Source organism: Batrachochytrium dendrobatidis (assembly GCF_000203795.2).
Source record: "Batrachochytrium dendrobatidis JAM81 unplaced genomic scaffold BATDEscaffold_4, whole genome shotgun sequence".
In the NCBI taxonomy this organism is placed as follows: domain Eukaryota; kingdom Fungi; phylum Chytridiomycota; class Chytridiomycetes; order Rhizophydiales; genus Batrachochytrium; species Batrachochytrium dendrobatidis.
In genome coordinates this window covers 1,161,579-1,184,952 of record NW_006281102.1, presented here as the reverse complement: position 1 = coordinate 1,184,952, position 23,374 = coordinate 1,161,579, and the positions used below count along the sequence as shown (strand labels likewise).

At 39.9% G+C, this 23,374-nt stretch overlaps 6 protein-coding genes across 6 annotated transcripts in view; 5 read left to right on the top strand and 1 right to left on the bottom strand.

Annotated features, from left to right (window-relative positions):
• The window catches only part of BATDEDRAFT_87665 (uncharacterized protein), a gene marked incomplete at both ends in the record, with an annotated part of 1,451 nt that extends 627 nt beyond the window's left edge, over positions 1 to 824 (top strand). The window contains one exon of the mRNA XM_006678195.1: positions 142 to 824. Within this exon, the coding sequence (XP_006678258.1) occupies positions 142 to 824 (683 nt within the window). The remainder of the gene's footprint in view (positions 1 to 141) is intronic.
• A 1,726-nt stretch (positions 825 to 2,550) lies between these two features.
• On the top strand, positions 2,551 to 5,212 carry BATDEDRAFT_87666 (uncharacterized protein; the record flags this gene model as incomplete). The annotated part of the gene is made up of 3 exons (XM_006678194.1): positions 2,551 to 2,646; positions 2,744 to 2,910; positions 2,995 to 5,212. 3 exons carry the CDS (start codon positions 2,551 to 2,553, stop codon positions 5,210 to 5,212), a joined length of 2,481 nt encoding a protein of 826 aa, XP_006678257.1.
• A 1,003-nt stretch (positions 5,213 to 6,215) lies between these two features.
• Positions 6,216 to 7,142, top strand: BATDEDRAFT_24154 (uncharacterized protein; the record flags this gene model as incomplete). Its single annotated transcript, XM_006677861.1, has 1 exon — positions 6,216 to 7,142. One exon carries the CDS (start codon positions 6,216 to 6,218, stop codon positions 7,140 to 7,142), a length of 927 nt encoding a protein of 308 aa, XP_006677924.1.
• Positions 7,143 to 8,075: 933 nt separating this feature from the next.
• Positions 8,076 to 10,021, bottom strand: BATDEDRAFT_87892 (uncharacterized protein; the record flags this gene model as incomplete). Its single annotated transcript, XM_006678095.1, has 5 exons — positions 8,076 to 8,205; positions 8,278 to 8,467; positions 8,539 to 9,448; positions 9,525 to 9,694; positions 10,003 to 10,021. The coding sequence occupies 5 exons, from the start codon at positions 10,019 to 10,021 to the stop codon at positions 8,076 to 8,078; spliced, it is 1,419 nt and encodes a 472-aa protein (XP_006678158.1).
• Positions 10,022 to 10,461: 440 nt separating this feature from the next.
• On the top strand, positions 10,462 to 12,098 carry BATDEDRAFT_87668 (uncharacterized protein; the record flags this gene model as incomplete). Its single annotated transcript, XM_006678193.1, has 3 exons — positions 10,462 to 11,409; positions 11,464 to 11,758; positions 11,878 to 12,098. 3 exons carry the CDS (start codon positions 10,462 to 10,464, stop codon positions 12,096 to 12,098), a joined length of 1,464 nt encoding a protein of 487 aa, XP_006678256.1.
• Positions 12,099 to 12,277: 179 nt separating this feature from the next.
• Positions 12,278 to 23,283, top strand: BATDEDRAFT_16367 (U4/U6-U5 snRNP complex subunit PRP8). Its single transcript, XM_006677725.1, has 13 exons — positions 12,278 to 12,540; positions 12,753 to 12,888; positions 12,981 to 14,483; positions 14,583 to 14,955; positions 16,324 to 18,434; positions 18,526 to 18,769; positions 20,138 to 20,783; positions 20,880 to 21,368; positions 21,486 to 21,490; positions 21,595 to 21,719; positions 21,791 to 22,021; positions 22,093 to 22,197; positions 22,286 to 23,283. Exons 1-13 carry the CDS (start codon positions 12,314 to 12,316, stop codon positions 23,261 to 23,263), a joined length of 7,173 nt encoding a protein of 2,390 aa, XP_006677788.1. The 5' UTR covers positions 12,278 to 12,313; the 3' UTR covers positions 23,264 to 23,283.
• The last annotated feature ends 91 nt before the right edge of the window (positions 23,284 to 23,374 follow it).

Below are 23,374 nucleotides of genomic sequence, written 5' to 3'. Positions count from 1 at the left end.
TGAAATTGGTTGATATGTTATTCGTATTGAGCGCAGCTGCAACCGCCAATGCAATACTGATCCCAACTGATAACAATGGTTCAACCCACACATCAAGCACTTCCAGTCAAGTGTCTGGTCCGACTAATGAACCTAATCCAGGCACTTCCAATGAATACCAGGAAGAACCAATGGATTTAAGCCTTCCTAACCGATACCGGCAACAGCTAATTGGGTTGACCATTTCCAACAAATACAAGCAAGAACCAGTCGATGAATCCAATTCAAACACTTCTGGTGAATACCAGCAAGAACCAATGAATTCAAGTATTTCCAGCCGAATCCAACAACAACCAATTGATCAACTCAGTCCGAGCACTTCCAATCAAGACCGGCAGAACCCGATTGATGAGGCTGGTTCAGTTACTTCCGACCAAACTCAGCGGCAACCAATAGATATGGTTGATCCAAGCACTTCCAGCCAAACCCAACAACAACCAATGATCCATGGCAGGTCTTCAAATACTGTCACAAATCAAGTGACTGGATTAAGCCAAAAATATCAGAAAACCTTTGATCGTATAAAGAAAAAACTTGTAGCGTTTAAAACGATACGAAAGGAAAAACACAAAAGATATCGTGAATATGCAGACCTCAAATTCAGTCAGCAGTTAAGAATAGCAATGGGAAAAGAGATATCTGAACCAATGCACAATCCAGACGATGAAATACGATTGAAACAAGAGTATGAAAAGGCAGGAACAAAAATACGCAGTATCAGACAAGAATTGAAAAGGTTTATGAAAAGGCGTGGTTTGAAATTTGAAGAACCGGACTCGGATTAATGATGTGTCGATGAATTTGGTTTTGAATAAATTTAAACTTTCTGATGTTGATGTTTGTCGAGTATTGTGAATGGGTCAACAATCATATCATTGATTGTGTATTGCATGTTTGTGTATATTGTGTTGAGTATTATATCAACAGTTATTGGGTTGTTGATTGATACATTGACACGGTTTGTTCCATATACATTAATGACCTGATAACAACCAGTGTTGATTGTGCATGTAATCACTTGTCAGTTGCATGGTTGCATGATATCACCAACTAATCATGTCGTGTATTGTACAACAAACGGAGCAATACACTTGTTCGAAGTCGGATGTAGATTGCAACATCAACTGGTTTGATATTGGTCAATTAGTGTTGTTTTATGTCAGTTTGCAATGTAATATATGCAGCATGGTATTGGTAGTGGTGTATTGACGTCAAATGGACCACTGAATAACAGTGTTTATCACCATCCAACTCAATCTCACCATTTCAATCAATCTTGGTCAATGTTGATGATTTACACGCTAATTCATTATCCAATCTTGTCTGACATTATTATTGGCTTTAATCACGTTTGGTTTGTACAACTACCATGATTTGTACTACCATTATCATTGTGTATCTGAACATCAAATATTCCAATACATCAATAATACCACAGTGTAAACAGTAATACAGTTGATCAGTCTTGTGGCAAGACTTTTCATTCAAGTTTGTATTTGGGAATACTCGATGATTTAATCACAACACACTGTTTGTAATGCGATTGTCATTGATCTCATTCCATTTCAGTCCATTCCATCCGATTTATGATGATGTTTAGTAATCCATTACCATGTGTTGTAGTAAACTAACTTGTTTATTGAACCAAATCTACAACAATCACATTCAGAATATTAATTTACAGTATTTCCAAATGCATGTTTGATAACAATCCAATTTTGTTACAAAAAACTGATCAAAACAATACTAAAATGGAACAACTCGTTTGTGCGTTTTACAACAATCCAAACATGAACAATTCTCGGCAATTGTTGGACATTCGCATGAATGAAATTGTCAAATCAAAATTCAACTTTACTAATTTTATCAAACATGAAGTTGGATGATATCATGAAAGAGTTGATTCAACACAAGGAAGATTTGAAACTGTTAACAACGGATGATCAACTATACAAGGCTGATGAAATATGGGACAGACTGCTTGACTTGATACAGGAGTTGAAAAAACATGGCTACAGTAAGTTTAATAGTCATTGTATTATTGATAAATTCAAACTATTGCTGACTTTGTGTTGGTTTGAAATGGCATGATATACATATGTATTGCAGCGCTTACAGAGTATTGGATTGGAGGATATTGCAGCCAAGTATTTGGAGTATAATCGACCCAGTTTACAGGTATTCATATATTGTAACAATAATGGATTGTTCATGACTAAACTAATCAACATGTGTTGTGTAGATCGAAGTAATGAAGTTTACTGCAGTGTTTTTGAGAATGGTGTACAGTAATATGAGTTCAAAATATCTCAACGACTAAGCAACCAAATTGCACAACTCATGCAATCACCAAACCGTCAAGTCAAAATGGCGGCAAGTCATGATTGATATTGATCAAATGATTGACATTCAACTCACTTAGTGTCAATATGCATATAGGCAATAAAAACATGTACAGAGTTATTCGATTGTGGACGCTGGAGTGAGGAGTGTAAATTTGACATCAAGCCAATGGTTGATATTATTGTTCACGAGTCCGATCAAGAAATGCTCACATTGGCAATTGACCTGTTCTTGCAAGTTTGCAATGATATTGACGATGAAAATGTATGTTTACAATGATACAATATTGGACCAGTTTGGACAGTGTCATGTCATGTCTTGTTGATCTAATTGTATACTTGACATTGAACAATATCATTAGTTTGGCATCGTGCTGTCAAGACTCGTTTCACGACTGGAATCATCCAATGGTCTAGTTGCTGTTGGGTTTATCAAAAATCTTCAAACCATGTATTGGATTATTCATCGTCATGACCTAGTAAAAGCAGCGGAATGTGGCATCATTCCAGCACTGGTCAATACGCTCAGGTATGTGGTGTTATGCATGAATGTGTGTCCAGTCATTACAATTGGTAAATTTGACATGGTTGGATTGACATGACATGAATACAGGAGTGTCGATCAAGCAGTGATTGGTCAAAGTATTGCTGCTATTGAGAACTTTTGCAAACATGCAGATTGTGAAGTGATTTCAGCCGAGTTGATGAGGCTGGATCTGATTCAAACACTGAACGACTTGTGTATCAAATACAGCAAAAACCCTGAACTAAAAACACGCATGATCTGGATAGCGGGAACAATTGCATCTGGTATGCGCGACTTTCCTGTATCGCTTGTACGATTGTTGATTTTTGAGCAATTGACGATATCGATGTGTGATGTCGATATACGTGACTCTTTGTATCTGTTTGATTATGTCAACGACATGATTGAGAAATCTACAAACAAGGCCGAGATGATCAAGGTGTTTCGAGAATATGGAATTGTGAAGCAACTCAACACTATTTATTCACGTGGAGATATGGATTTGTGTGACTATGATGGTATTGTAAAACTACTCAAAACACTTGCTGGTTTTGCCGACAATCATCCCGACAGTTCGATACGTACCGAGTTGGATCAAGGCGGGATGTTTGAAAGTCTAATGGCTATTGTACAATCGGATACTGCTGATCACATGAACAAAAGGGTTGCTGGCCAGATCATTGAAGCGTGTTTCCAGCATCTGGTTCAGACTGCTAGTTCGAGCATTCAGCCATACGACAACAATGCCAAAATTGGTACGAGTTCTGGAATGGCCGGAGATACACATGGAGAGGTGCGCACACTTGTCGAAATGCGGTATATCCAGTATCTGCAATGTATACTTTGCAAACCCATGTGGTGGATCGATATCACAAACCAGCATATTGTGGAGCAATGGAGGGCTGACTCACTCGCTCAGAATATATCACCATCAACATTTAATCTTGCATTGGAACAACTCGAGTTTTTTGTCAAACAGCTTGTTTGTAGTGGCAGTGATGGATTTGGTACAATTGTCCCAGGACCTGTTGAACAGACGTATATACTGGACAATGGCATACCTGACAATGTATATACGCGATTGATGACAAATGTATCGGATATTGAACATGGATCAAATCACAACACTGGTCAAATGGTGCACAATCTGATTGATGCATCAATGTACAGTGTTGTATATGGACAAACGATGATTACAACACTGATTATACGACTCAAATACACCACAATGGTACCATGCGATATATTGTTATCGACTCGACTTGTTTCAGATACGCCCATCATTAACGGCAATCCCAAGTTTATATCACACAAGTTCCAATGTCTTCCGAGTGAATTCCGTGTTGAACAGGATGGCAGTGTGACCATCAACTCATACATCAACAATCTGAATCCGATATGGCATCGAGACATGTACAAATGCATTGCCAAAATATTCAAATGTTTTGTCCCAATGTTTGAAAGTCTGTTCAGAACGATGGATCCAATGTTCAAGTATATTGATATTCGCAATGGCACAAAGGGATCTGAACCATCAAGCCAATCAAGTCGTGGTGGTATGGAATCAGACACTCGAGTCATTCGTCCCGTGTATGTACCAACACTTCCGGAACATTTTGAATCCAGTTATGAATTAGCAAAGCCAATATCACTGCGTGGTCGTAATCTGCAAGTCATTGTCAAACTCACCAACATTCAACTGACACCATACAAACCTAAATACGACGAGGGAAACTGGTACATTGAAGGTCCAATTAACGAATCGATTGTTGCAACTGGACTGTATTACTACGACGTGGAAAATATCACCACACCCAAACTCGATTACCGCGAGGCTGTTGATCGGTTTGATCGTCAAAAAGCATCTAATATGTATTGGAAAGATGTGTATGACATTGATCAAGAATCACCACAGAATCAGTATATAGGATTGCTTGAAGTATCAAATGGTCGGTGTGTAGTTTATCCCAATCGATACCAACACAAAGAACAATCATTTGAACTTGCAGATCCAACTCAACCAGGACACTGCAAGATTCTGACATTTTTTGTAGTGGATCCAGCATGTCGGATTGTTTCGACTGCGCATGTGGCTCCACAACAACCACAATGGTACAACTCGAGTCTTGACAAGGCATGCATACCGCCTGAACTGTGGAATGATATCACGCAGTATATTCAAGGTGTTCAATCACCAGCTGAAGCCAAACACTATCGAGATGAATTGACAAGTGACCGAACTCGAATCACAGCGGCATATAACAGATACATATATGAGCGAGTGTATAATCTTGGTTTATTGTGAGGTTGTGATTTTACAACAATGAGTTGTAATAGTTTGATATGAACATGATGACTCGGACTCGACTCAGTCGGATCAACTCGACTACAATTGGTCGTGTATATTATGATTGACACGATCAGTTGTAGTTGAACTCGAATACAGATTGACTGTTGAATCACAATGCGTGATATCAGCAACATGATGTGCTATATAGTGGAATGTATACGCTAACCTGACATGTGTCATGTAGTGTGTATTCGATCAATATGGGTATTAGCAATCAACAAGTCATACGATGTTTGTCTTCGAGTGATGCAATGGAGTGGAATGAGTGCATCAATCCAGAATACGAGTCAACCATGACATATGATCATAATGTGTGGTTGATACAACTATATAGTGACAATCGATATTGATATAGTAACACACAACATGAAATGCCAACACAACAGTTGCAAGTCATTGATCATCAATGTGACATTGTGGTTGCAACATGAACTGCATTGTATTGATTCAGTTGATTGATTGAATTACTGGACAATGTGTAGTGATGATTGATCGTGTCGAGTTGAATGCAAAGTATTACTAAACCACATGTTTGAATCATGTCAATCACTTGCTACTTTGAAAAGCATAAAATATCACAGCGGATATTGATGACCGTCTAACAACTGAGTGTCAGCCCAGTTGCATATAGCCCTACTTGATCTGTATTTGACTACTGTAGTTCACTAGCTATTTTCAGGGTGGAAGGGTGATGAACACACAATCGATCAATCGTATGGTGTTCAATGCATAGCCGAACAGCGGCTCAATCAAGATTATGGGTGATCATATAAAGGGATGTCCCTTAAACTTTGACGTCGATAGCAAGTCAACACCAACCCTGACAGCAACACTAGTTCCTTAGGACGATCATCCAGGGAACATGCTTTTAACACTATTCTCTGAACAACGAATATAAATACGATATAAACCCGACTTGTCAGATAACAATCATCCACAACTTGATCAAATCAATACAATGAAACTCGCAATCACCGTCTTATCATCAATTCTGGCCATCTGCTCAGTTACTGTCGCCAAACCAGTTAATCCCAGCGCGACTACAACTGTTGAATCTAGCACTTCAACAGCTGTTCCCGGTGCACAAACTACAGGCTGGATTAATTTTGATCAACTTTCAGACGAGGGAAAGAGTTTGATCAAAGAATACGCACGAGTGAATAAACAGCATAATGAGGCAAAGGCAATGTGCGACTCGACAGAATCTTTAATATTTTCTCAAGAAAAATTGGTAAAACAGCTAGGTGATGAGCTTGAAGATTTGATGGATAAATCTCACAAAAGCAAGCAAGGTTCAAAGTACGAGGAAGACGTCAAAAAAGCCAATTCTTGGCTTGCAGAACAACATTCCGTTCTTATCCAGCTTGAAAAAAAGTGTATGGAGTCTTATTGGGACAATTCCGGAATTCGCTCGCAGCTCACTAAAATCAAAAATGAGCTCGTGAAGTTCCTGTTCGGAAAGCATATTAGTGCAGAATCAGTCGAGAATTACATGCAACTTTTGGAATCAGATTTCGGGTTTATGAAGCTCATCAAAGAATTTGAAGCTCTCGTATCTGGCCAACAACTAGAACCCGAGCAACCTAAGAAATCTGAGCAACCTAAGAAACTCGAGCAACCTGAGCAACCTTCTACTAGTGGAATCCAGAGTCCACAACATCATGAAAGTTCGCTCTCATCATCGAGTCAAACACCTACAGTTCAATCTACTAAAGCATCTTCCGGTAAACATAAGGCCCCCAAACATCCTTCTGGTGGACAAAGATCTCACAAATACTCTCGTGTGCAGAAAACTCACAAATCCTCCCATCCAAAAGGAAGTGCTAACCGTAAGGATGGGTTTGAATTACTTTCAAATCCGTCCGACTCTGAAGATTCGGATTGATTCAATTGATTTGAATGCTAATTTGAACTCATTCCAACTGATTCAATTGGATTTTTGTTTGAATAAAATACAGTTATCACTTGATATTATATCTGATTATTTCACAGTCTTGGTTGGCATGATATCATATTGTACATTGACACTTGTATTTCCAATACAATACAATTGCCATTTGATATTGCATAGTTGTACACATTGATGATGCTGACATGCATGTGTGTATTGTGCCAATATGATATTGTTTGACATGTCGTATTGACACATACAATACCAATATCAACAATAGTCATGTGTGTTGATATCAGATCCGATCAATTTGACTGGTTTGACTCGTCGATTGTGGTATCAATAGTTGCATCAATAGCTTGACTGATCACAGATATCAGTTGCAGTATCAACTCTGTCGTGTGTCAAGTATCACATGTTGAATATACAATGCCAACAATATGATCAGATATGCTAATGGAATGTAAACCATCATATACTTGCACCAGTATACCATATTCCAACTGTTGATATCGCACATTTAGTGTCGACATGATCATCCAGATATACAGTGATGGATTCCAACAATGCATACCATGATTGATACACTTGGATCATGTATATTCAATCCATACCATGTATTACCAATGCAATAGTATGCGTGATCATCGTGTATCAAACAACTACAATACACACTGGACTGATCCAATACATGCACGGCTTGAACATATCACACAGTCAAACATAAACACACAACATTAAAAATACATATAATATCAGTTTGTCACTAATGAATTGTATTCAGCCGAGTTTATTGAGAGTCTGTAACTGCTTGATCAGTTGTTGATTATTGTTAACACCAAGAATCCTGATGTACATCATATCAACTATAACATAATCATGGTCACCATCCATTCAACAAATAACCAATTTTATTGCTATATCTGCTCAGCCATCAAATTTCTCGTAATTAAACTTTGCTTGCTTACTACCATGACGAGTACTACCAAGTCGCCAAAACGATTTCTTGGGAGTGGATGTGCCATCTGAACCTGAAGTACTTGGTTGTTCAGGCAATCTAACAGTATGCATCAAATTCATGATCAATATATCAATTGACATATCCACACATCAATATCAAACAACTTACTGTGATGGTGACCAAAGTACTTGATCACCGTTCGAGATAGTAGGATATCCATCAGTTGCAGTTTCGCATCCACATCCAGGACCAAACCCAATGCGTTGATTTTGTAAATCAAATGTCAATCTAAGTCGGGTCATAAATGATGTACCAAGATTTGCATAATCATTTGGGCAAGCTGTTACAGTAAACATAACTATAATCCAACATGTATATTAGTCAAATTAATCAAACAACACACATTGCATACAATCGTCAAGTATTTACAATCTTCAGAATCAATTATCTGCATATAGTCTTTGGGACCCAGTGTGATTGTTACAACGGAATCGCGATTGTCATCAGTTACGGGGGCTTGAGAAAACATCACGATTGAAAGCGTTGGCATTTTGTCCCAATCGACACTATACTTGGATTTGGACATTAAATGGTTTTTTTGTAATTTCTTTTTAATCTTTCTTTTGCTGAAGTGATCGTTTTTAAACATAGTTTTGACAGTGATCGCATCACTATCAAGAATAGAATTGATCAAGACATACACGACCATTTCAGGGAAGCACATATACATATAGCATGTTTCCACACTCGAGTACAAAGTACGTCCATCTTCCACAACTTGCTGAAATTCCTCGGGTAGCTCCACTGATTTGTCATTGACTAGTATACTCTTGATGTTGACACTAAATTGATTGTTTTTTGGTGATTGTACCCATGCAACACTTTTTCCATCCGTTCCGCATTTTGTAGTTACGTCCGTGTTTCCTATATTGATGGAACTTTTTAAAGCCGCGCCATACGGACATAGTTGAAGACCAATCTCGTTATTAGGAATGACACCATCATTGTACAAAATATCCATTGCAGTAAATTGTGAATAATGCTTTGAAAACAAGGAATGGCCAAACCCAAATATTCCCTGACCGAGTTTTCCACCAATACCAACTAGACTTGCCGATTGTTTTTGAATTGCTAGTACTGGTAAATTGACACCAGCTATACCAGTACCTGGAATCGTCACAGTGGCTGTAGAAGTAACTCCATTATACTCGTCGTCATTGTAGTTTATATTAACGGGTTTCTCACTTGAGATACTTTCTGAAGCCAAACCTACATTGTTGCTTGAACTAGAAAGTGGTACAATTATATCAGAAAATGCTGAATCGACTTGTAAAGCCAACTATTTTAAACAAGTGTGAGATTAATTAAACGTGGTATTATTGATATCAAACCACAATACATGACATGATACATACATTGACTCCATCAACATTGACTTTTATCTTGAAACATCGACCAATATCACCACTCAATTTAACAGGTGATCGTTTTGATAGTCTATTACTTGGTTGACTGGTAATTCCATTTGGTGATTCTAATGGGATTTGAATCGCAGCAACCGCTTGTAACGCAAGTAGAATGAATTCTAGAGTAATCAGCATTGTATCGAATAGCGTGATGAAAGTGTCGTGAATCTGGTATATGATTGCCGTTTTATAATGATGACAGTTTCAAGGGCGACAATCAGCAATTTCCAAATGGGTATTTAGAAAACAAAAGTACACCCTGTAGGGTGGACAAACCCAGAAACACCCTGTAGGGCGAATCAATATACAAACATTGCTGTTAGTGGAAAATCAATTTCAGTAGTATGCTGTGTTGATATTTTCGATTGCGGTGATATATCCAGTAATCAGGTAATATCAAATCATTACCCTGATTGTGGATAATTACCATCACATATACAATCCATTGTCACCGCATACTGTGACTGTATAACAAATATTTGACTGATTGTTCGATTAGTCATGTTTTGGATCACTCGGACACAACAGCATCCAACAGTCTGTTATTGCAGTATTTCAAACCATGACTTTTCCATTGGTATGACTGCATGATCATTTTAGGTTAATCTAGATTGTACACATCAAACACTGCAGATTGTTCAACAAATCAGATTTCCAACATGAACCACAATGAATGCTCATGACATTCAAATCAGCAACCTACCGATACTTGCAAAACATCAAACGAGAATCAAACCCAAAAGTGTGGTTGAATTTCATGCGAATACTTTCAAATGCACACTGACAATAATTACAATTTCTCGTTTTATTTTCATCATCACCAGTTGAGAATTTACCAAAACACATTTTAATCTGTATGGATCCTGACAAATATCCATCACATTCCATGTGGATACAGCAACATCTTGCCGTTGATTCTGACATGTATATTGCTTCTATTACATGCAGCTCATGCCCTTCTTATCCACTTCCTTGTGCTGCACACATTCCTCACAAACAGCTGCAGGATTTGACATTTGAGACCAGAGAGTCTTTTGAAAAGTTTGTTGGTGACTTGGCAGCTAACCATGGATGCATGCTCAAGGTTAGGAGCTCTCATAAAGACAGGGATGTTCTTTTTTGTTGTGTCAACTCCTTTGATACTACTATGCCTTTCAAGTCGCATCGAAAGTCGAGTTTAGGGACAAGAGCATCTCAGCAACTGTTGCCTTGCCCTTTTGCGATCAGTGGCCATAAAAAGATAGATGTCTGGAGAGTGCAGGTTAGAAACTGTATGCACTCATGCCAGGCTCGATCAGTGTCTGGTTTGAACTCCATTCGGTCCAACCTGTCTGCTTCAAGCAAAGTGATTCTACCCAATCAGTCCGAGTTCAAGGCAGATTCTATTTCAGCTACACTCAACACCAGCGTTCAATGTCAATCGACTAATGATAAAAGAGATATTTCAGTTGAGCATAACAATTCTAAAGTTTTGAGCGACTCTGTAGATCATGGATTTACAGCAGCTACAAATACAGCAGTTTTGCCATTAGCAAGTACTGGAACCCAATCTTTTCCAAGACTGTCGCTTTTATCACCAGGCTTATGGCCCCTGCATCATACTACAGAAACACACAATCTTGTCAAGGAACATGCTAATCCGATCCTAGTTGAACATGCATTGCATACTGATCTAGCAACAAACTCTTTTCCCAATGTCAGTTCAGATGTTTTTTCCGAGAGCGATGCATTGGCACAATTTTTCCGTCAAATTGGACCAACACTTGCCTATCTGGTTGCAGCCCAGCAGTTTCAATCAGAGAATCCGGGTAATCTTGAGCATCTAACAGAGCAGGTGAATTCAGTATTAGAATCGCAGCCATTGCTCAAATCACAATATTCATTTCAGTTATTGATGGATCAGCTATCTCAACACATACCCCTATCCCCACCAGTATCGCAGATTTCATCAACCATGATGACACAATCAACTTCATGCAATGATATCTCAGTAAAACGACGACCTCTAGCCCCGCGACCGGGACCTATTTTTGAAAGATGTATACCCAATGCCACTGTTTCCAGCACATTACCATTGTCTCATAACCTATTGCGCAATGCACACGTCAAGAAACCAGCAGATTTATTTAAATACAAGCGACAGCGTGCTAAATGCAAACTATGCTGTTCAGCAGACTGTCCAGGTGTGTTTATTGTGTATTTTCAAACTTTTATGAAAAGATTCTTGACCAACCTTTGGATCATATAATGGTGATTAATGTGAATCTATTTTCATGAACATGAACCAAAACAATGGTTTTAGGTTCTACAAAAGGAGTGTTTGGTTGTCGACACAAAAAGGTGAATACAAAAAGAGCCATTGCGCCAGCACCACCAGTAATTATGGAAAATCAAATGATATCAGAAACCATTAGTTTGACAAGGATTGAAACTGGAAAGATTTCTGGAACAAATTCTGAAATTCGATTTAGAAGAACGCAAAACAGAAACGCTTTGCGTGAGCAAACAGCCGATTTGATTTGAATAAAATTGCAATAATTTCATATTTTTGATTTACAGCGAATTGTCGCAAGAAAAAGGATCCAACGAGGAATACAATGTCGGATCAGCACAACCATGCTGGACATCCTGTTTACCCCTCTGGAGTCCCAATGATGATTCAGCCGGGAATGCTCCCACCTGGATTCCCCATGCCTCCACCAGGTGTTCCATTACCTCCATTGCCGCCTGGCTTCACTATGCCCATGTTCTTCCCGCAACCACCGCAACCACCGACTCCGAGCTCGGCTGATCTCACTGCTCAAAAGCAGCCAAAACCTCCAAAGATTAGCAGTTTGACTCCTGAAGAGAAACTGGCTGAGAAGGCTCACAAGTGGAAGGTCATGAACTCAAAACGATATGCTCAGAAGCGTCGTTTTGGAGTCTCGGAAACCCAGAAAGAGAACATGCCTCAGGAGCATTTGAGGTATGAACCGGTTGTTGGTTGATCTTTGTTGTGAGAAACTACTTTGATCTATTGCCATATTGTTTATTGGATGTGTGATGCTGGACGACTTGCCATCATGTCGAATCTATCACTCTAGATCTGCTTTATTAGATCCATCCTTGTCTTGTGCATTTCCTATTGTAATGTTATACCGGTTGATTAATCCTGACTTGGCTTGCTATGGTGTTTAGAAAAATTGTCAAGGATCATGGCGATATGTCTAGTAAAAAATACAGAAATGACAAGCGAATTTATTTGGGTGCTCTTAAATATGTACCTCATGCTGTTCTCAAGTTGCTTGAAAATATGCCCATGCCATGGGAGCAGGTACTTTATCAAATCTGTGTTTTTGAATCATCAAGACTATTTTTTCTGTTCTTTGACAATGCTTTATGCTACCAATGGTGTGTTGCTTTTAGGTCCGAGATGTTCCTGTTCTCTATCACATTACTGGTGCAATCACCTTTGTCAATGAGATTCCTCGTGTCATTGAGCCTCATTACATTGCTCAATGGGGAACCATGTGGATCATGATGCGTAGAGAAAAGAGAGATCGTCGTCATTTTAAGCGCATGCGATTCCCTCCATTCGATGACGAAGAACCTCCACTTGACTATGGTGACAATATTCTTGATGTTGAACCACTAGAGGCCATTCAGATCGAGTTGGATGAGGAGGAAGATGCTGCTGTGTACGATTGGTTTTATGAGCACAAGGCTCTTGTCGACACTCGGTTTTCTAATGGAAGCACTTACCGTAACTGGAATCTTAATCTTCCCATCATGTCGAGTCTATATCGTCTTGCACGCCAGCTTCTGTCTGATTTAGTCGACAAAAATTACTTTAGTTTGTTTGACAAATCTGCGTTTTTTACCTCCAAGGCACTAAATATGGCTATTCCTGGTGGGCCAAAATTTGAGCCACTTTTCAGAGATGTCGATCAAGGTGACGACGATTGGAATGAGTTTAATGATATCAACAAGATCATTATTCGCCATCCATCACGCACAGAATATAAAATTGCTTTTCCCTTTTTGTACAACTCGCTTCCCCGCTCTGTGCATGTAGGATGGTACCATCATCCTGCAAATGTGTATATTCGATCAGACGATCCAGATCTTCCTGCCTTTTATTTTGATCCTATAATCAATCCAATTTCGTCTCGCACGCTTCAAACCGGTCCCTCTAATTCGTTTGAGGATGAGATTTTTGGTGATGAGGATGAGGATTCTAATTTTGTATTGCCTGACAGTGTCAATCCATTTTTGGAGCATCTTCCTTTGTATACTGATAGCACTGCTAGTGCTATTGAGCTTTATTGGGCACCTCATCCTTTTGATAAGCGAAGTGGCAAAATGCGTCGTGCAGAAGATATTCCTCTGATCAAGTCCTGGTATATGGAGCACGTTCCTCCCGGAAATCCTGTCAAGGTGCGTGTATCTTATCAAAAGCTGCTCAAATGCTATGTGCTCAACGAGTTGCACCATCGTCCCCCAAAATCTAAAAACAAGAAATACCTGTTTCGTCAGCTTAAAGCCACAAAGTTTTTCCAAACTACTGAAATTGATTGGGTCGAAGCAGGTCTTCAAGTGTGTCGCCAAGGCTACAATATGCTCAACTTGTTGATTCATCGTAAAAATCTCAACTATCTTCATTTGGACTACAACTTTAATCTCAAACCAGTTAAAACTCTGACTACCAAAGAACGAAAAAAGTCTCGATTTGGAAATGCTTTTCATCTTATGCGTGAAATTCTTCGCCTGACTAAACTTGTTGTAGACTCGCATGTTCAGTACCGTCTTGGAAATGTAGATGCATACCAACTTGCAGACGGTCTTCAGTACACATTTGCTCACGTTGGCCAGCTTACCGGAATGTATCGCTACAAATACAAGTTGATGAGGCAAATTCGCCTAACCAAGGTAAAACCTTGAATCGTGGTACTACAGCACTTGTTTTTGACTGGATTGTTTCTAATATGAATGTACATGTATTGTTTTTTGCATCACATGTTAATTTAGGATTTGAAACATTTGATCTATTACCGATTCAACACTGGTCCTGTTGGAAAAGGTCCTGGTTGCGGCTTTTGGGCACCTGGATGGCGTGTATGGCTTTTCTTTCTTCGTGGAATTGTTCCTCTTCTTGAACGCTGGCTTGGAAATCTTCTTGCTCGTCATTTTGAAGGCCGACAATCTAAAGGAATTGCCAAGACGGTCACCAAGCAGCGTGTTGAGTCGCACTATGATCTTGAATTGCGTGCTGCCGTCATGCACGATATTTTAGATATGATGCCTGAAGGAATCAAAACAAACAAATCTCGCACCATTCTGCAGCACCTGTCCGAGGCTTGGCGTTGCTTTGCTCCTGGCACGCTGGTCCGCATGGCCAATGGTAAAACTCGAGTCATTGAAGATCTTGTACCAGGAGACTGTGTTTTGGGTGCAGATGGTTCTGCTCGCAGTATTAAAGCAGTAATGGAAGGCAAAGACGACATGTTCCGCATTGTCATGCACTCTGAACACAACATGGTCAGCTCTACAGATTCCAACATTCCTTCAGCATGGAAAGCGAGTGGATTTACTTGCAATTCCCGTCATGATTTAATCATTACAGCACCTCTGTTTGATGTTGTTACTATAAGTAGGACTGAGTTGCAAGGACATGTTTCTGTTAAATTTGCCGAGGTTCAATTTTCGTCTCAAATTGCGGGAGTTGGCTCTGAAATTGTGTCATGCGAGCGTCACTTTTTATGGCTATCTACAAGTCAGGGTTACGCAACCAAAGATGAAGCATTTGCTGCTGCCGAGTCATTTGCAGCCGAAAAGCGTGCGCTTCAACCAGTTGTTTGGAAAGTACCCGCCCAAGAATTTTCAATTTTTGCCAAAGCATGTCCTTCAAAAGCCCAAGCTATGCGTATGATCCGGACATCTGTTTCTCGTTTCCCTCTTGCTAGTCCTACTACTAGTATCCGCTACTACCTGCAGCAGCATATTACTAATCACAAGATCAATGACGGCGATGTGGCCAGCTTTGGCTATTTGCTTGGTGCATGGCTTTGTATTGGTGAACAAAGATCTAGTGTGTTTGTGCTGAATCAGAATCAACAGAGCATTCGATCGTCTATTGAGACAATTGCTTCACGCTTTAAGATGAAGTCTTTTATAGCCAGTGAAAATACTGGAATGATCAAATTGACTCTTGAGCCATTACAACCTGGCGTGCCTAATCTTTTTGAACTTGTACTGCGCCAAATTGACAATTTGTTGTTTACTGAAAAGCATATTTCCCAGACATGCCGTGACATTCTAGTTTCTCAGCCACAGTCTTTTAGAACGCATATGCTTTCTGGTGCATTGAATTCATGTACTCAGGGTTCTGATCAACCCTCTACTTGCCATTGCACTGTTTTCCTTGATTTTGCATCAGCCGGTGCCCAAGATGCTATGCTTTTAATACGCGACCTTGTTTGGTCTGTAGGACTTGGTTGTGAGATTTCTGTTGATGATTCGTCAGACATTCCTAATGGACAAGGCCGTCTTGCTGCATGCATTAACGGAGCCAATATCGAATCGATTACTTGTTACAACCCTGATAAAATTGTTGATGATAGTTTGACACAGCCAACAAACAGCATGATCTCGTTCACCGTTGCTTCTGCTGGTCATGGAAAATATTTTGGATTTGAGCTTGAACCCTTGCAATCTTCTGCTCCTCATTTCCTTTTGGATTCGTTTGTTGTTGTTCACAACTGCTGGAAAGCAAATATTCCTTGGAAAGTCCCTGGCCTCCCTTCGCCTATTGAAAATATGATTTTGCGTTATGTCAAATCCAAGGCTGATTGGTGGACTTCTGTTGCACACTACAATCGCGAGCGTATTCGACGAGGTGCAACTGTAGACAAAACTGTTTGCAAGAAAAATCTGGGTCGTCTTACACGTCTGTGGATTAAAGCTGAACAAGAACGCCAGCACAACTATTTAAAGGATGGTCCCTATATCACTGCCGAAGAAGCCGTAGCCATTTACACTGCAACAGTACACTGGCTTGAATCGCGTAAATTCTCACCCATTCCTTTTCCACCACTTTCTTACAAGCATGATACCAAACTATTGATTTTGGCACTAGAGCGTCTTAAAGAGGCGTATTCGGTGCAAGGCCGTTTGAATCAGAGTCAGCGTGAGGAACTTGGCTTGATTGAGCAAGCATACGACAATCCACACGAGTGCCTGAGTCGTATTAAGCGCCTGTTGTTGACCCAGCGCGCCTTTAAGGAAGTTGGAATTGAATTTATGGATTTATACAGTCACCTTACTCCCGTTTACGATATTGAGCCTCTTGAAAAAGTCACAGACGCCTATCTTGATCAGTATCTTTGGTATGAAGCTGATAAGCGTCACCTATTTCCCGCTTGGATTAAGCCCGGTGACTCTGAGCCTCCTCCACTTCTTGTTTACAAATGGTGCCAGGGCATCAACAATTTGACTGACGTTTGGGAGTCTGCAGATGGCCAATGTAATGTGCTATTAGAAACTCGTCTTAGTAAAGTATATGAAAAGATTGACTTGACGCTATTGAATCGACTTCTTCGTTTGATTGTTGACCATAATATTGCCGACTACATGACTTCAAAAAACAATGTGGCATTGACCTTCAAGGACATGAATCACATTAATGCATATGGTCTTATTCGTGGTCTTCAGTTTGCTTCGTTTATTTTTCAATACTATGGACTTGTACTTGATCTTCTTGTACTTGGTCTTACTCGTGCAAGCGAGATGGCTGGACCTCCTGCAATTCCTAACGACTTTTTGCAATTTAGAGATGGAACTACAGAGGCTCGACATCCTATTCGCCTGTACACTCGTTATATTGATCGACTGTATATATTCTTTAGATTTACTGCCGAAGAAGCCCGTGATCTCATTCAGCGATATCTCACTGAACACCCAGATCCAAACAACGAAAACGTTGTGGGATACAACAATAAGAAAGTTTGGCCCCGCGACTGTCGCATGCGTCTTATGAAGCATGATGTGAACCTTGGTCGTGCTGTGTTTTGGGATATCAAGAATCGCCTTCCTCGTTCTCTTACCACCATAGATTGGGAGGATAGTTTTGCATCAGTTTACTCTCGAGACAATCCCAACATGTTGTTTGCCATGTGTGGATTTGACGTTCGTATTTTACCAAAGATTCGATCAACTCAAGAAGAATTCACTTTGCGTGAGGGTGTTTGGAATTTGATCAACGAGCAAACCAAGGAGCGTACGGCTCAAGCCTTTTTGCGTGTTGACGAAGAATCACTTCAACGCTTCCATAACCGTATTCGTCAAATTCTTATGTCATCTGGATCTACAACATTCACCAAAATTGTAAACAAATGGAACACCGCCTTGATGGGACTAATGCTTTATTATCGTGAGGCTGTTGTGTATACACGAGAGATTCTTGATCTGATTGTGAAATGTGAAAACAAGATTCAAACACGTATCAAGATTGGTCTAAACTCCAAAATGCCATCTCGCTTTCCACCTGTTGTATTTTATTGTCCCAAAGAACTTGGTGGCTTGGGAATGCTTTCCATGGGCCATGTACTGATTCCACAATCAGATCTTCGATGGTCAAAGCAAACCGATCTGGGCATCACCCACTTTCGATCCGGCATGTCACACGATGAAAATCAAACCATTCCCAATCTGTATCGTTATATCCAGCCTTGGGAGTCTGAATTCATCGATTCACAGCGCGTTTGGGCCGAGTATGCTTTGAAACGCCAAGAAGCTAACGCCCAAAATCGACGACTAACTTTGGAGGATCTTGAAGATAGTTGGGATCGAGGTATTCCTCGTATCAATAGTTTGTTTCAAAAGGTACGGTATTAGAGTTTTTGTATTGTGTTTGCGCATACAGTTTTTAATGATCATTATTCTTTGATTGTCTGTATTCATTTTCTAATATTAGGATCGACACACTTTGGCGTATGACAAGGGATGGCGAGTCCGTACAGAGTTTAAACAATACCAGCTTTTGAAAAACAATCCATTCTGGTGGACACATCAACGCCATGATGGTAAACTCTGGAATCTAAACAACTATCGAGTTGATATGATTCAAGCACTTGGTGGTGTTGAGGGTATTCTTGAACATACATTGTTTAAAGGAACGTATTTCCCCACATGGGAAGGTCTGTTTTGGGAAAAGGCATGTTTTGCTGGACACACATCATTGTTACTTGCTGATGGAACCACCAAACATGCAAGTGACATCACCACAAATGATCAGCTTATGGGCGATGACGGTAAACCACGTTTGATCCGCGAAGTCGTCAATGGTATCTCCCCCATGTACCACATTACTCCTAAAGACGGTGACGAGCTTGTAGTTACTGGAAATCACATTCTTTGTTTGGTTGCTACTAGCCGTGCTTGTCTTTCGTGGAGCGATGCTTCTAGCACGTTTTCAGTGTTTTGGTTTGATGGAGTTTATCAAACCAAGCAATTTAAAGTTACTACTAGCACTTGTGCAGGTGATTTCGCCAGTGCTACTGCTGCTTGCGATGCTGCGTACCAATTCTATTCTTCATTACGTGCATGCTCTTTTATTCCCATAAAGGACTATAGGATTGAGATCACTGTGCGTGAATATCTAGCACTTCCTTTTGCAGAGCAGAAAGTTTGGCATCTGCATCGTACCATACTTGATTGTCCCTCATCTCCTGTTACCGTAGATCCTTACTTTGTCGGACTTTGGCTTGGAGAATATGTACAGAACCGAGTCGCTTTGCAAACCTTTTATCCTCTAGAAACACACATCATTGACTTGATTGCCCGTGAATCTGTAGCACTTGATACTAATCTTGGGGTTTCTTTGCCAGCTCCTTTAGCGATAAATACCAATGCTGTCGAAGAAGTGTTTATTATGAATACCCACTTTAACCAAGTTGATGATTCATACTCTGTGGATGTAATAAGTCTGCAAAATACTGCTTTAACTGATGCTGACTATCTTCCCTGCCTTCAAACCGAAATGGAAGCCGATTCGTTCATGTCTAGTTCAGATAAAACTGTTTGTGTCGATGAAATGATATTCCGTATTTTGAACCACAAGACGAATACTACGTCCATTTGCTGTCACTTGGCTACGCAGTTGATTTTATTAGGAGTTGCTCCAGCTTTCAACTGTATTAAAGATATCAAATCTTTTATTCCTCGTATTCCATCTGCCTACAAATTCAACTCGATTGATGTTCGTATGCGTTTACTTGCTGGTTATGCCAGCTGCTTTGTTTTTGAAAATAAGCCTAGTGCAGTTTCTTTTACTGACCTGCACGACACGGATCTTGCACCACTTTTTGGTGATTTGGAAACGGTTTCAAGAGGTTGTGGTTTGAATCTATCTGATTTGAGTCTTTGTGCAGAATCTTTTGCTCGTCAGCTTTACAAAAACTGCTCCACTTTTACCGCCATATCTAGAAATGCTGGTTCTTTGGCCACGCCCATTGTGTCTGTCAAATATAACTGCGCTCCCCAGCCTTACTATGGATTCAAAGTTGACGGAAATCAACGATTTTTAGGCAGTGATTTCATGGTGTTGCATAACTCTGGGTTTGAGGAGAGCATGAAATTCAAGAAACTTACCAATGCTCAGCGATCCGGATTGAATCAGATTCCCAATCGTCGTTTCACTCTTTGGTGGTCACCTACTATTAATCGAGCAAACGTGTATGTTGGTTTCCAAGTGCAACTTGATCTTACTGGTATTTTCATGCACGGCAAAATTCCAACGCTAAAGATTTCTCTTATCCAAATTTTCCGAGCACATTTGTGGCAAAAGATCCACGAATCTGTTGTTATGGATTTGTGTCAGGTATTTGATCAAGAACTTGAAGCGCTTGAAATTGAAACAGTACAAAAAGAAACCATCCATCCTAGAAAGTCGTACAAGATGAACAGTAGTTGTGCTGATATTCTGTTATTTACAGCATACAAATGGAATGTATCTAGACCATCCTTGCTGACAGATACTAAAGACTCTTTTGACGGAGCCACTAGTCAGAAATACTGGCTTGATGTGCAGCTGCGTTGGGGTGATTTTGACTCGCATGATATTGAACGATATACTCGTGCCAAATTTCTTGATTACACTACAGACAATATGTCCATCTATCCATCTCCAACAGGAGCGATGATTGGAATTGATTTGGCCTACAATTTGCATAGGTAAATCTTGCTTGTTTACGCTTTTATTGTCAAACTATGTCTCGGCATTACACATTTTATGTTTTTAACACTTGTAATCTGTGTTGAATCAAATAGCGCATATGGCAATTGGTTCCCCGGAATGAAGCCTCTTGTACAACAAGCAATGGGTAAAATTCTAAAGGCCAATCCTGCCCTGTATGTACTTCGTGAGCGTGTTCGAAAGGGTCTCCAGCTCTACTCTTCTGAACCGACTGAGCCTTACCTTTCGTCTCAAAACTACGGCGAACTTTTCTCTGCGCAAATCATTTGGTTTGTTGATGATACCCAAGTGTACCGAGTAACGATTCACAAAACCTTTGAGGGAAATTTGACTACTAAGCCAATCAATGGTGCCATTCTCATATTTAACCCTCGTACTGGCCAGCTCTTTTTAAAAATCATTCACACTTCTGTGTGGGCTGGTCAAAAACGACTTGGTCAGTTGGCAAAATGGAAGACTGCTGAAGAAGTTGCCGCCTTGATTCGGTCGTTACCTGTTGAAGAACAGCCCAAGCAAATTATTGTCACCAGAAAGGGAATGTTGGATCCTCTGGAAGTTCATTGGTATGCTTGAAATGTTTATTATAATTTGTTTTTTACCTATTGTGATGCTATCTCGACCCATATACTGACTTGAATTTGAATGTATTACTTTTTGAATCGTGCGTTTGTTATACACAGTCTCGGTATGTATTTATACTTGTCTTTAGCCAGTAATGTTGTTAATCTAAATTCATTGTTGCTATTTTGAAAAACTAACTATATGCTGCATTTATTTGTGATATTGTAGATTTTCCCAACATTGTCATCAAGGGGTCAGAACTTCAATTACCTTTCCAAGCCTGCATTAAGATTGAAAAGTTTGGCGATTTGATTCTCAAGGCAACTGAGCCTCAGATGGTCCTGTTTAATTTGGTATGTTTCCACATGGTATTTGAGTAGGATGAACCAGTACAACAATGTACTTACTGCAATAATTTCATTAGTTTGACGATTGGCTCAAGAGTATTTCAAGCTATACTGCATTTTTGCGTCTTACTTTAATTCTTCGTGCTCTTCATGTGAACAATGAAAAGGCCAAAATCATTCTTCGACCAGATAAAACTGTGATTACCGAGCCTCATCATATTTGGCCGACTTTGACAGATCAAGAATGGTTTAAAATTGAAACAGAACTAAAGGATTTGATTCTTGCTGATTATGGCAAGAAAAACAATGTATGTATCTATTCTATAGACTTGATTGTTCTTGCGTTCAAAACTAACTCGAGTGTGCTTTTTCAATTTAGGTTAATGTTGCTTCGCTCACTTCTTCCGAGATCCGAGATATTATGCTTGGTATGGAGATTTCAGCTCCATCTCTACAGCGCCAGCAGATTGCTGAAATTGAAAAGGTTTGTTTCAGCTTCATCTTGAATATCATTACTTGCTGACTATTGTAGAAGCCATCACAACTGACATAGTTTAATGCTTACAATATAGCAACAACAAAACCAGTCTCAGCTAACAGCCGTTACAACCAAAACACAAAACGTGCATGGAGACGAGATTATTGTTACAACCACCTCAAACTATGAGACTCAAACCTTTTCTTCCAAAACTGAATGGCGTATTCGTGCTATTTCTTCAACCAACTTGCATTTGCGTACCAACCACATCTATGTCAATTCCGACGACATTAGAGATTCTGGATTCACATACATTCTTCCCAAAAATGTGCTTAAACGGTTTATTTGCATTTCAGATCTTCGCACTCAAATTGCTGGATATATGTATGGAGTTAGTCCGCCAGATGCGCCTCAAGTCAAGGAGATTCGTGCGATTGTATTGGTACCTCAATGGGGAACGCACCAACAAGTGCATCTTCCACATATGCTTCCAGAGCATGATCATCTCAAAGACCTTGAACCTCTTGGATGGATCCATACACTTCCTAATGAGCTTCCACAGCTCTCTCCGTTGGATGTAACAATGCACGCCAAAACCATGGCTGAAAATCCGGGTGTTTGGGATGGAGATAAAACCATTATTATTACATGCGCTTTCACTCCAGGATCCTGCTCGCTGACTGCTTATAAACTTACACCGGCTGGATTTGAATGGGGTCGCAACAACAAAGATACTAGCGCAAACCCACCTGGACATCTTCCATCCTTTTATGAGAAAGTTCAGATGCTTCTGTCAGATCGATTCCTTGGCTTCTTTATGGTTCCCGAGGGTGATGGGCTTTGGAACTACAACTTCATGGGTACAAAACACCGCGCCGATATGAAATACCTTTTGACTATTGATAATCCTAAAGAGTTTTATCACGAAATGCATCGACCCAATCATTTTCTCAATTTTAGTGGTCTTGAAGCTTCTGGCTCAAGCATCGGTGCTACGGTTGGTGCTGGTGTCATAGGATCTGGCTATGGACCAGGTGCCTATGAAGCCGATATTGATGATCAGTTTGCATAAAATAAAAATATTGAACTGTCATTTGGTGCTTATAGATGTTAATGCGGTGATTCTCATTGTTCAACATGGCTTGATGACTATTAGCAATGTTGCAAGGTACAAGCTCCACAT

What these genes read in the sequence shown, in the direction of transcription:
- BATDEDRAFT_16367 (XM_006677725.1), top strand. Translation starts at nt 12,314, where the DNA reads ATGCCCATGTTCTTCCCGCAACCACCGCAACCACCGACTCCGAGCTCG. An exon ending in TCAATAGTTTGTTTCAAAAG is followed by an intron (nt 18,435 to 18,525) that starts GTACGGTATTAG and finishes TTCTAATATTAG; the next exon opens with GATCGACACACTTTGGCGTA. An exon ending in TCTGTTTTGGGAAAAGGCAT is followed by an intron (nt 18,770 to 20,137) that starts GTTTTGCTGGAC and finishes AACGATTTTTAG; the next exon opens with GCAGTGATTTCATGGTGTTG.